This window comes from Dromaius novaehollandiae, chromosome 6 (genome assembly GCF_036370855.1).
Source record: "Dromaius novaehollandiae isolate bDroNov1 chromosome 6, bDroNov1.hap1, whole genome shotgun sequence".
Taxonomy (NCBI): domain Eukaryota; kingdom Metazoa; phylum Chordata; class Aves; order Casuariiformes; family Dromaiidae; genus Dromaius; species Dromaius novaehollandiae.
Window position 1 is genome coordinate 18,894,216 of NC_088103.1, and position 13,121 is coordinate 18,907,336.

The 13,121-nt window shown below is 42.7% G+C and overlaps 1 protein-coding gene across 6 annotated transcripts in view; it reads left to right on the forward strand.

The window, feature by feature from the left end:
• RASGEF1A (RasGEF domain family member 1A) overlaps positions 1 to 13,121 on the forward strand; it is a 185,003-nt gene that overhangs the window by 149,663 nt on the left and 22,219 nt on the right. For 4 of the 6 annotated variants that reach the window (XM_026116744.2, XM_026116747.2, XM_026116745.2 and 1 more), the window contains one exon: positions 8,349 to 8,528. In XM_026116744.2, coding sequence (XP_025972529.1) covers positions 8,349 to 8,528 — 180 coding nt within the window. Of the gene's footprint in view, positions 1 to 5,344; positions 5,548 to 8,348; positions 8,529 to 13,121 lie in introns of those variants that run through there. The other 2 variants (XM_064513793.1, XM_064513792.1) reach the window with 2 other exon arrangements.

Here is a 13,121-nt window from a genome sequence, read left to right on the forward strand (position 1 = left end):
CCAAGAATTTTTCCTTCACTCACTCTCTGGCTAGGATCTTGTACACATTCAAATCACCTTTCTGAGTTCATCAGACTCATACTGTGTTTCTGTTGCTACATCATTGATTCAAGAGAGGAATATCATCCCTTCTTATCAGTCCTTTACTGAATTCTTCATCCATAGCAATCAATAATACAGTAGGGACATCCACAATATACTTCAGTATACTTTATATTGTACCTTAAAATCCAATTAGGAGACAAACTAATTCCTGAAAGCTACAAAATGCTAAGACTGGAGCATCTATGAAAATAAGGAACCACATAGCTAATTTCATTAGACAACTGTCCTAAAATAATCATTAGAATCTCAGTTACTACCTAAGAGCCACACACCAGTATCACAGACAACTTGTGCCAGATTATGTTAAGAGTCTCCAATACTGGCAGAGACACAAAAACTGGAGACAGGCACCATGTCCTCTCTAATTCCCAGGAAAGAGTTTTCCTTTCAATCCAAGGGGGAGATGCAGTACTGAGCATCAGTGGAAGATTAATTTCTCACTGCTCAACACACAGTTATTCTCAACAGTGGGTCACAGGGCTGACCTTATGCCAGTACAAACTTAGTTTGATCCATGGAAATGTGACAATTTTCAAAAAATAGTTTTCCATTTTAGGTAGTACTGAAAACAGATTCATTGAAAAGCCACATCGTAAGTTGTTGTTATTTTTTCAGCTTGGTTTGCTCTGAATATTGCTATATACCTCAGGAGTAGGACCGGTCAAGACCTCCTCAACAAAACATTTTAAAAATGGAAAAGGCCATTTTCAACCTACAAAATACATTGGCTCTGACAAAACTATTATGTGGAAAGATTTGCCATGCCTAGGTCAGAGAGAAAGAGAGGGGCACAATCAATAATAACTACAGAGTGATGGTTAGAGCATTCAAACCCACTTCAAGTCCCAAGCTCAATGAGTTTTACTCAGCTCACAACAGAGATCTGGAATTGTCTCCCACTCCCATCTGCTGCCAAGTTTTAACATGCCATCAAGTTATTCTGCAGCATGAATCTCTGAAATTTAGAAAACCTCAAATTCATCTAAAAGTGGTTTGAGAGCAGCTTTCAAATCTTAATTTTTTTTATGAAACAAGGAAGCCTAGATCATCTGTGCAGCCCTACAAATAAGACTAAAACCTAATGTTCCCTAAAGACATTAGCTTGAGGCTTTGGAGCTCCACCTACATTCAGCTCCTTAATTTGTTCTTACAAACACTGCATACTAACTTGCAACCATGTAAAAGTGCCATCTGAGGCCACTGTTGTTATGGCTTGTGGCATTTGATGATGTTTCCCAGACAAATTCCTTATTTCAGGTCCAGATGAAGCAGTGCAGTCTATATCCAAGGGCACAGACCAATACAAAGTGTTAATATAATATGCTTTTTTAACTCACCAATTTCATTCATGTTCTAAGTGACAACATTAGGCTATATATATTAGAGTCTTCTGAAATGTAAAAACTAGCGTACACTGTTATAACCATGCTTGTAAAGATGACTATGGGCATATGAAAATGTTTTCCAAAATCATACTACTTTGTGGACATAATGCACTATATATAATATATAGAATATAAATATATATAGAATATATACTATATATACACTATATAGAATATAAAATGCTAACCCCTCTATACACTGGTCACTTTAGAAGATCACATAGGTCTATAGGTAACAGCTCAGACTCCACTTCAGAATAAGAAACAAGGCTATGCACTAAACTCAGCCTTGCTTCAGAAGACCTACATACATATACATATAAATATATATATACACACACATACACACATATACACTTTTTTGCATATGCGTGTAAGGGGTATGTAAGGGTGTGTGTGTATTCTATTTTTATCTAAATATATGTACATGTGTGTATGTGTATATATACACACACACATATATATAGACATATATATGAACGCACACACACAAACCCTTAAGTACATATGCAAAAAAAAAAATCCAACTCAAATCTGCTGGACTGCAGAACAGAGAAGAGGAATACAGAAAAACACTTTGATACGGTGCCAATAAAAACAATTTAAGAACCTATATAGCATAGGAAAAGTCCCTCTAAATTACTTTGAGTTCTATCCAACTAGGATGGGACCAGCTCCTGTACAGCCTGCACTCTGGGGAGGAAGTACAGTTGGTCATCTAACCCAGAATGCGTTGAAAACCCTAGATGCTCTTCGCCATCTTTATGCTGCAGTGTTTTAATACCTGTCCTTTGCTCATTGACCCTCAGAGAAGATCTGTGCCTAATTAGCATAGTTTCTCTTAATTTTATTGAGACATTCAGAATTTCTTACATTTCTTAGTTCCAGTGACAGGATACATCTAACACAATGGCCATCTAACATGTCAGAAAAAAAACAACCAAACAAAAAAACCCCACAATCCCCTCCCAGTAGGAGCGATTTTTACAACTGATTGAATCCGAATCTGTGAATAGAACCCAATTAAGTGTGTTTTGCTAACATCAACTGACATATATTTTTACAATCCTCAGCAAATGTTTGAGTAGGGTGGAAAGACAGATTAGCAGAATCAGAATGAGATCTGACATTTGTTTTTCATGTGTACTTATTTTCTGATACTGCTAGCGTTCTTAGCTGTAAATAGTAGATGAGTTAGTGTTTGCAGCTGTTAAAAATGAATATTATCATATTTCATTATACAACATTAACCTATGCAGTCCTATCTCGTGCTTCTGACAACCTTTTACAAGGACCTTAGACATTACAATAAGCTTGACAAAACTTGTCCATCACACTTCTCTAGTGTTATACACTAACATCCTAGAGTAGTATCTCAACAAATCTGACTGCTGGATTCAAAGCTCATGCGTCTTGGGACTTCCTTGTTGTCAAAGGCAGGCAACAGGCTGTAACTGAGGAAAACCCCAGCGTGAATCTGGTACCCATCAGATCTGCTGCAACACCTGCATACTCCAGAGATTGTGGAATGCAGCTAAGATACAGAAGCTGAGACTTCAGGTGCAAAGCAGACTTGGCAGGGAGGAAAAGGACTGACTTTTCCGGTTGTCGCTTGAGATAAAAAGCTCATTTTACATAGGGAAAATAAACTCTGCAGAAGTATCTGTTAAGAGTTGCAGACCAAGAAGGGATTTAGTAAGTAACTGTGGATGGGACAACAGATATTTGCAATAGTGAAGAGGTAGAGTAACTACAAATCTTTTTAAAGTCATTTCTCTTGTAGGATGGATGACAGCACTTGTCCTCAAATATAGGATTTGGAAGGGCACACATTAACATATTTCTTGCACGTGAGGATGTATGTTCCCGAATCTGTTTGCCTTGCCTACCTACTTAAACCAGCATGCCTACTTCCAAAAAGGCTTTTTTCACATTAATCACTGTGGAGAAGAGTCTTTAAGCTTTCTGCTACATACTCAAACAGAGCCCTAAATAAATGAGGAAACTACATGCAGACAATTGGACAAATGCTAAACTATCGCAATTCAAAGCAAATGAGAAACAGGAATGTAAAACTATGTTGGGGGGGGGGGGGGGCAGGAAGCCTACAAAGATGAAAACCCTCAGTTCCTCCTGTATATAGCTAAGGAAGTTTGTGGGGCAGCTGGATGTGCCCACTGCATGTTTCCATGGATGATCAGACTCCACCTACATATCCAAGCCTGCATGCAAAACACGGGCTGGTCCAACCTTACAGACTATGACTAGCCCAGAACTATCAAATGATTGTGCTTGGGCAATTTAGAAGGAGAAACAACTCTATTAAAAGAATAAAAACAGCTATTAGAAGGGAGGGTTGGGCAGCAGTCTCTCAGCAGTAGGGTAATTATGGTGGGTGCTACCACACACACAGTTGTAAACAGCTTAATAGGGAGAATCTCTTAATTCTCTTGTGCCACTTCATTTTATGCATCATGTTACGCAAAGCCACGCTGTGCAATAAGTACAGTCCTCATAGGCACTTCAGAGTTGCAGTCTCCATCTACACTTTTTTAAACATGGGAGCTCTCAGAACCTGACAAGGCAGGCTTACACAGTACACCATAGCATTGGGGAGGTAATTTCCCTCTCATAACCGAAAGAGTATACATAGCTGAAGAACTTTCAGAAATGCAAACGCTACTTTTGGTATAAGGTATGAGCAGTCAGGTCTTCTAGGAACTTTTTTTCTGGGAAAAAAAAACACAGAAATATAAGTGTTTCAAAAAGTACTTTTTGAGAAAAATAACAGTGGCTGGGTTTGTCTGTTTTAAACCGACCAATATTAGCCAAACTCCTTTGCAATTAACATAATTTTAGTTCTACCAGCAACCCTATGACCAGGTGTGGGGTAGGAGAAAGAGCTCTGGATACGCTTAGCCCAGCAGCCCACCAGCTGCCTTGGCTCAATTTTGTATTTTATCCAGATACTGCCTGTAGATGCCACTTTCTGCTCTCCGAAAGCCCCATCTCTGCACACCACATAGAGAGAAATGAATTTGCAGTTTTGCTTAGGGAGCACAGTGCTACAGCGCTGCCCACTCTAGCTCTGTTTGCTGCTTTCTGATCCCCTCTGAGGCAGTGCCAGTCTCCCCGTTGGGCCCAGGCCGGACAGCAGAGACCACTGCTGCTCCGTGCTCCCCAGCAGGGAGCTGTTTGTTGATGCTATCTAGTAGCGTAAAGGGCTGAAAGGCTCCAGGCCCAGGCTTCACCACCTTTCTAAAAGGATAAGTGAAAATACAGCTAAGCTATCCAACCCGTCGGACGAGTTGGGCTGCAGGCAGGGTACAGAGAAGGTGGTCTCTTATTTCCAAGCTTGTAGAGGGTTTGTGCACCCCCAACACGGCCCCAAAACCTCCACTTACCTCACACCCCCCCCCCACACGCACAGCCCCAAACCTTCACACGCCTCATCCCCCTTCCAACCGCCACACGCTGCTCCAAAATCCCCCCACGCGTCATCCCTTACACGCGCTCCCAAACCTCACCCTCCCACGCACCCCCAGCACTCCCACACACCTCCCCCCACGCACGCCGTCCCCAAAATCCCCTACACCACCTCCCCCAACCGCCACCCCCGCAGCACGCGAACGCCGCGAGCCCCCCCCAACCGCCACCCCCGCAGCACGCGAACGCCGCGAGCCCCCCCGCCCAGCCCAACCGCCACCCCCGCAGCACGCGAACGCCGCGAGCCCCCCCGCCCAACCGCCACCCCCGCAGCAGGCGCACGCCGCGAGCCCCCCCGCCCCGTCCCCCCGGACTCGGCTCCGTTTGAACGGGCCACGCTCGCGCTCAGCCAACAGGGCGCCGCGCCGGGCCCTGACGTCACGGGCGGCGGGAGCGGGCGGCGCGGGGCCGGGCTGGCCGCGCCGCCCCTCCACCATGGCCGGGTAGCGCTGTCAGCTCCGGGGAGCCCGCCGGGGCGCCGCGTCTGCCGAGGCGTATGTACATACTGCCGAGGAAAATGAGGGTAAGAGCCCGGCGGTCGGTCCCTGCCGTGCCGCCCCTCGCTCGCGGGGTACGTGCGAGCGCCGGCGGGTCGCGTCGCGTCGTTCCCGGGGGGCTGCGCCGGTTTCAAACGGGGCACCCGCCGCGCCGTCCTGCGCGCCGCTTGCGGGGCGATAGGGGCTAATTTTTACCGAAGTGGGGGGGGGGGGGGAGAAAGAAAACCGTAAAGTCGAAGGATCTGCTCGCCTAAAAACTTCCCGCGACGCCTCCGCCGCCCCCCGCGGGAGCGGCCCTGCCCGGGCAGCAGCGACCCCCGCCCGGGGCTGGCGGTCAGTTAACGGCTGTCGGCCGCTGCGCTGGAGCGGCGGGTGGGGCGCGGCCGGGGCCGGGGCCGTTTCGGGCGGGTTTGCGGCGGGGGGCAGCGGCCGGCGGGTGCCGGTGCGCCGTAAGGCTGCCCGTCGCCGGCCCGCACCTGTCCGCCCCGGACTGCGTTGAATTTCAAAGAAATATTTGGATTACGGGCTTGAATTACAGCGCTGGTTGTTTGCAAAGGCATTAACTGTCCCTTCCCGCCGAGCGCGTTCACTAGGACCTGCCTTCCTCCGCGGAGCGGGGCTCCCGAAGGACAACTAGAGCTGACACTCGGTTCATTTGTTATTTGGGGGGAAGTTGGAGCTGGCAGTGCAGGTGACAAGTGCCAGTATCAACAAGCAGCCCTCCTGCGAGAGCTGCCGCTCGGGCTGCCTGCGTTTGCAATCCGGTAACAGCAGCAAAGATCATTACATCCCCTCCCGAAAGGGTCTTTGAGAACAAAAACAATGCGACAGTAAACACTTTAAGTGAGCTTAAAACGGTTAATGACAAAAACAGGATCTGTTTTTTCCTTAGACATCTTTTCAGTGAAGGCTTCATTAGCGGTTAATTTTCCCTTCAAACCCTGTGCAGCCTCCTACCGTTAGCCAGAAGCACCCATCATACCCCATCCAGCCTGAAAGGAGCTATCGATTCTATTGCTATGGACCTTAAAAGGAAAAAGAAAAAAGCAAATTACTGGCAAGTTACGTAATATGCGCAGCAAAGCTGGCTTCTTCGTCATATGCTCCAGTGATTTGTCAAACTTGTGCATGCTGCAAAGCTTAGGTCTAACGGTTAAGTCCGTGAAATACCGAGCATCCTTGACCTCTCAGTTTGTGCAGCAGCATCGTTTTCCATTTCTGTTGAAATGCCATTAGATCCTGCATATTCTCTGCGTGCACCAGGACACAAGACTGTGTGTCCTGAACTCCACTCTGCAAAGTAGCCTTATTGGTCACTACTGAACAGCTGCTATATTTTAACTTACAGGGAGCTACACTTCCATTATGGCTTGGATCTGTATCGTATATTAATACATAAAGGTGTTCTGGTTAAAGCCGCAAAACACAATTCACTTTGCCAGCCTACCTACTGTATAAGTAACCTTCACTGTAGTAAACAACTGTTGTTAGTATGGGTTAAAACTGAGCTGTTAATACTGAGCTGAAAAAAAGCATGTTTTCTATGCCAGATTGTAAACATGAATGATTGCTTTTCAAAGTTTGTTTGAAAGGAAAAACATGCATCACATTAAAAGAATATAAAGTACTGGGTTGCTCTGCAGTTGTCTCAAGTGCTGCCTAAAAAAAAATCCTTATACCATTTTTGGTTTTCAGTTCTTAAACTAGTTTTTGAAGACTTACTAAAAGGAGAGAGAGGACCTATGTCTGTCTAAGACTCAAGTACAATTATAAGTAGCTGTCAGTTTAAAGGTACTAGTAATGGCCTAATCCCATTTCGCTATGTAAATGCTTTTCAGAGTGTGACATCTTTGAGATGGAGGGTGAGACAGCAGCTGAAGAGTTCATGGCTGATATTCTCTTCACTTTACTTTCTAAATGATCTTAACTATTTCAGCAGTGCATAAGGAGTTGCTTTGGTAGTTATGCTTAATAGTAATTTCAACCTTTCCATACAGTAGCAGCGTGTTTTGTTTGGCCTTCAGCATATATTTAAGCGGTAGACAGTTAAAAACAAAAAACAACAAAACAACAAAAAAGAGCTTACAAGTGGTAACTACAACATACTGATATAGCTTGTGGCCAAGGGGCGGGGGTAGAAACCCAAAACCTTTGTGTGGTTTTTGTGTTACGACAGCAGGTTTTTTTCCTAAGCAAAAATCTCCAAAGAGACTGTTATTAGTGTTATATATTACAGTATATGCATTCAGTTCCACCCAACTGATGGTGTTGTATACTAAAAAAAGTCAGTTTTGTTCAGATAGCAAGTCCCCCACTGTTTCCGGTGACATCCATGTGTCAAGAGCATGTGCAGAAGAAGATGCACATTTGTCAAGACCTGGATTACATCTAGCAGAACAGAAGTGGTGGAGGATTTATCATCACAAATCAAATACTTTGCCCAAAAATCAGACTTCAAAGAGAGTAAAAACAAGAACATTAAGCCACATTCATTTTTTTTTATTTGTTCAGTAAGGCACTATTTTGGCAATTTTAAAATTCAGAAGATTTTTGCATTTTCATCCCTGTATAGTTTTATGCATAAAGAATCAGGAGAAAACTGGGGGAGAAAGGAGAAAAGGAGTGAAGTATTAAAAAAAAAGAAAGTTCTTACAGCTGCTGCATCTACAGCCTCAGTAACACAGTTTAACATGCATTTCAAACCCAAAAGCCAACTTACAGATATGTGACCATTTAGATTCAGAACTTAGCTCTAATGCCCAGGCTACATTCAGTCAAATATGTAATCGTGTTAAATGTATGCCTCTGTAAAACCCATGCATAAGACATCCTCAAAGACGGCTTAACCCTCTTTCTTTTCTTCCCACTTCTGCAGGAAACTATGCCCCAGACGCCAATATTTTCCAGCATGCTTGGTTCCAGTTGTAGTGGACAAGTGCAGCCCGATATGGGAGAAAGGTGTGGCGATCCTGTTTATCAGGATGGAAACCTTATTTCTGGATCACTGGAGGCCTTGATAGAGCGCCTAGTGCCCACCATGGACTATTATCCAGATGTAAGTAGACACTGGTGGGTTTTTCTTCCCATGGCTTTCCTGTTGTAAGATCCTGATTGGTGCCTCCTCAGGAAGTTTCACCCCTATCTGAATCAAGATTAAGATACAGGCTAAAGATGTGTTTATTTTGCTTGCAGTAACCATTCACAAAAGATGTTGCTCGCTGGGGACACTCTCCCTTCTGCTTTTAAATAAGAAAACTTGTTAGAAAGAAAGCCCCGTTGAACCTAAATGGGCACCTTGAGAACCAATTAAAAGCAGTATTCACAACAATTTTCAGTCCCTCTAAGCTGCTTTGGCTCTAACGCAGCCAAGATTACCTAGGGAAGCAGATGAACTCTTTCAGTTGAAATCAGCTCTAGTTCTTTTTTTTCAGTGTATCTCCTAGTTAGATCATCAGAAAATAAAAATAGAATTTAATTAAAATGCTCTTTTTCTCAACACATTTTCATTGGCCAACACTGTAATGATTTATGTTTCTGAGCCTGGAAATGATTTTTAACGTCCTCACTGCAACCTGCTGAAGGGCATGCAATAAGATTCTGGACCTAGGATATTACTAAGTGATCATTTTAACACTTAAAATGACCCCTTGTACCTATTAATGAAACGTTTTATTTAAACAGGTTGCCAAAGATCAAAGAGATTATGTAGCATACATTCCATTTGAGCTCTGAGGAAGTGACAGCTATAGTAGAAGCATCCTAACTCTTGGTTTAAAGACTAACAGCCTGACTAGAAATTGACTGGTATTGACTGATGCATTGAACATACACTTGCAGTAGTGGGCTGTGCCAGAAAACCTACCTTGTATCAGTGTTTCTCAGTCTAATCTATGTAGATCTTTTTACTTTGGTTTCACATTATGCTACTGTAAAATCCTCCAAAACTTGCACATATGCGCCACCCATCTTCACAATCACCATGCACGAAAAAGGCACTCCTTATATGAAAGTTCAGTGAGTATAAGCAGCAAAATTGGCAACAGCTATCAATAAAAGATTTTTAAAAATCCAGGATGTTTTAATTTTCCCCTTCAGAGTAATCCTAAACCTCACATTTAAATATGCTTATGTACAATTGCACTACCCTTGACAGATGCTGACTTAGTACCAAGTCCTTAGAAGACACAGAGGGGCAACGATTGTTTGGCATTAAACCTCCATTTGTCACCATCCCCTCCCCGCCCCCAGTACACATCATAGAACAGATGCAGAAGAAAGCAGCAGGTAGAGCTTGAAGAGAACCTTGAAATATCATGTAATAGTTAAATAGCTTTAGGCTGTTGTGGTTAAGCGTTCCAAGGAATCAGTTCCTTGCCTTTTGTTCAATATCAAAGCACAGTTACTTGCTGCTTGGATTTCTTCTGAATCTAGCTAGTCTGTAAGCAGCTGCTAATGCATGTTCCCTATTGTAACATAGGATCTATTTATAACACAGCTACTCTGAAAATGGTTCCATAAGGTGAGCATTACATAAGGGGTCCAAGGCTTATTTTGGAATCCTGCTCATTTCCATGGTGCTATCCCATGCGCTTTGTGAGAGGGCATTCCAAACCAAGTAGTCACGGACCCCACTTTGGGAGGCTACAGTTTAGACAGACAACAGGCTGACAAGGGAGAGCACTACAACAAAAACAATCAAGGGAACTCCTGGGAAAGAGAGAGAGAAAACAGCATTAAACAAAATTTATCCCCCATAGAGCCCGGCATATTCTTTCAGTTAAATCAGATCACTCCATTAATTTAGCTGAAAAGGTTAATTATAAAACAAGTAGATAAACAAGCTTTGAACAACATAAAGAATAAGCTGTATTTGAGTCGCCTCCAGACACAAGTTTTCTATTTCAATTCAGTTTCATGTTTGTACTTAATTTCATGCTCATTTCTGTTTTTAGGGATGTTGCCATAAAGGGTTAGAGCAGTTGCCATTTACTCTGGTATCTTGTCATAAAAGAGTAGCCAGTACTGGACGTTCAAAAAAAAGGTATCATCACCTCTCCATCTCATGTCCCTGCCTACACACGCAAAGAAAGGCAGCAAGATATCACCAATTCATTCTCACCGAGAGTCACTATTGGAAATGTCAACAGAGATTACCTTAGTGCCAGAGCGGCACATTTGTAAGCTGCTGAACAGGACCTGTACTCACCCAAACTTATGGAGCACCATCTGAGCACCATGCTTAGAAAGCATTCCTGCCTGTGTTGACATTGATCTAAAGATCACAGTAACCTTTTGGACACAAAAAGGGGGGAGTGGGGGAAGGAGAAAGAAACCACAGAATATCTTTCCGTGCTGGTTACAGACACAAAACAAAAATGCATTTGCCATATTGGCAGAACAGGAGACAGACAAGGGAGGATGGGAAAGATAAGGGCCTACACTTGCATACTGCTCTTTCGAGGCTTGTTTATGTACAGGGACTTGTTCGGCACATAGGAAAATGTATACTCATGAGACAGAGGAGTTCGGGAGGTTAGGAATGGAATGTACCAGTCTGCAACCCTTGTGCCCAAGCAAGAAAATGTTTCAAGCAAATATTTCACAAACAAGAAGTTCCAGAATGAGCAGTGAGTGCACAAAGAAAATATTTTTCTTTCTTTTTCCCCCTGAAGATGACATTAGTACATTCTTGGGTCAGAGAGTAACAATTCCTTCTTTAGTCTTGTGTGCTTGCTTGCTTGCACACGCGCTCTCTCTCTCTCTCTTTTTTTTTTTTTTTTAATATAATTCAGTTCATCTCTTAGCAACAACTTTCGGCACTGAAGGAATCTGCCTTCTTTTGCCCTTGTAAAGCACAAGCCCCTTTTGTGTCAGTTTAAGTTGTTCCAAGCGCAGAGAGGATTTTTTTCTTGTGCTCCCGAATATCTGTCACTTTTGTAGGATAAGTGGAGCTTAACTTTCAATCTGGCAGCTTATGGAAGCATTTTTAATCATTTTTTGTCAAACCAGCTAGCTTCATAGCTAAATTTCCTTCTCCAAATCATCATCTTCCTGATCAGAGGGACTGCTTATGAGAGATTATGGGCGTTAACACTGTTATAACACATCTTGCCTATAATGTGAATAGTACTACAGGTGTAACAAATCACAGAAATCCTCAACCTAGATAAGGCACAATATGTGTATGAAATATTCCATATCTCAAACAACTGTTTTTAACCACTGAGACCTACCATGAAGCTGAGGTATATGGCTTAGTTCAACCTGAATTTTCTTTATTGAACAGGAAGTGGTTATTAGCATAAAGGCAGGGAGATGGGGCTCGATACTTCTGTCAAACATATGATTTTTAACTTGCTTAACTGTACTTATTCCTCATCTATGCCAGCATAAACAGTAGCACTATCAAAAATAGAAACCTAAGCAATAGGACCAGATCAGATATCCAGATGTCGTAAACCAACATCTCTGGCCATAATGGAACAAGTCTTTTCTGAAGTACTAAACCTGATCCCAGTTATTAAATGATGTTTAAAAAAAAATAATAGTAAATCAATACACCAGATGGGGGCCAGAAGTACAATAATCTGTTTCTCAAACTTGGCAGTCTAGTGTTGTCTGGAAAGCATTTCAGGGGTCCAGTACAGATATTACTGATTACAGGGAGACACAAATATGCCTAAAAGGGAAAGTACATACTTTTAGGCCATGTATCTTCCTGTACCTTGCCAGTTCTGTACTTTTTTGAGCATCACATAAAACACTGTCAAAGAGACCGAACAAAGCACAAGTCACCTGGATCAATACAGTTTAAGAATATAGATATGACACTCCAAGTGAGGCTTTCTCAGATTCATTCTGGGTAAACATTATCCGACATCATACAAGCTTCCAGCAAGGAGACCTAGACTAGAATTAGTGTGAGAAGCAAAATTATATCTTTCCTTAGAAGAATGTGTTCCAGCTTATCAGAGCGAAGGTCACTGGCAGGGCAGTGCAGCTTACATTTTGGTTGCCTGCTACTTACATGTGAAGGCATCTTTTTTTGACAGGCTTTTAAACTCCAAAAACACAAGAAAATGGGTAAAGAATGAAAGTCTCGCTCAACGTCCATACTGGTTTTTTTTATTCCACTACTCCCATAATTGCAAAATAGGGTAAAAGCAAGAACTGCTTCATGTTTCCAGAACAAAAATTTTCACATAACCCAGTGATAGCTGACACACCCAATAGCTAAATTCCTTTCCCAGATAGGCCAGACTCACAGCTTTAAGTTCAGGGACAACACTGATAGAAATGAGCTCAGAAGTTGGCTATAAAAATAATAGGGGAAAACCAGGCATAGTCTATTTCAAAACAAAACAAAATACTATTCTTTCTCAGGCTTTAATTCTGAATCAGGAGTGTATCACTTTAAGGATCATTATCATATGCATAAGAAGAAAAGATATGATATGTGGTCCCATAATACAACCAAGTCTCCTTTTGTGGATCAGGTTAGCTCTTCAGCCTCATTTTTAACTGTGTCCAGAACACATTGCATCCACTACCATAGATTTTTATAAAGCTTCTCCAAAGCTGGCATGTTGGCATCAACTGTTTCTAGATGCAGGTGCAAGAGCTACACTGAATTTTTTTTTTTTTTTAA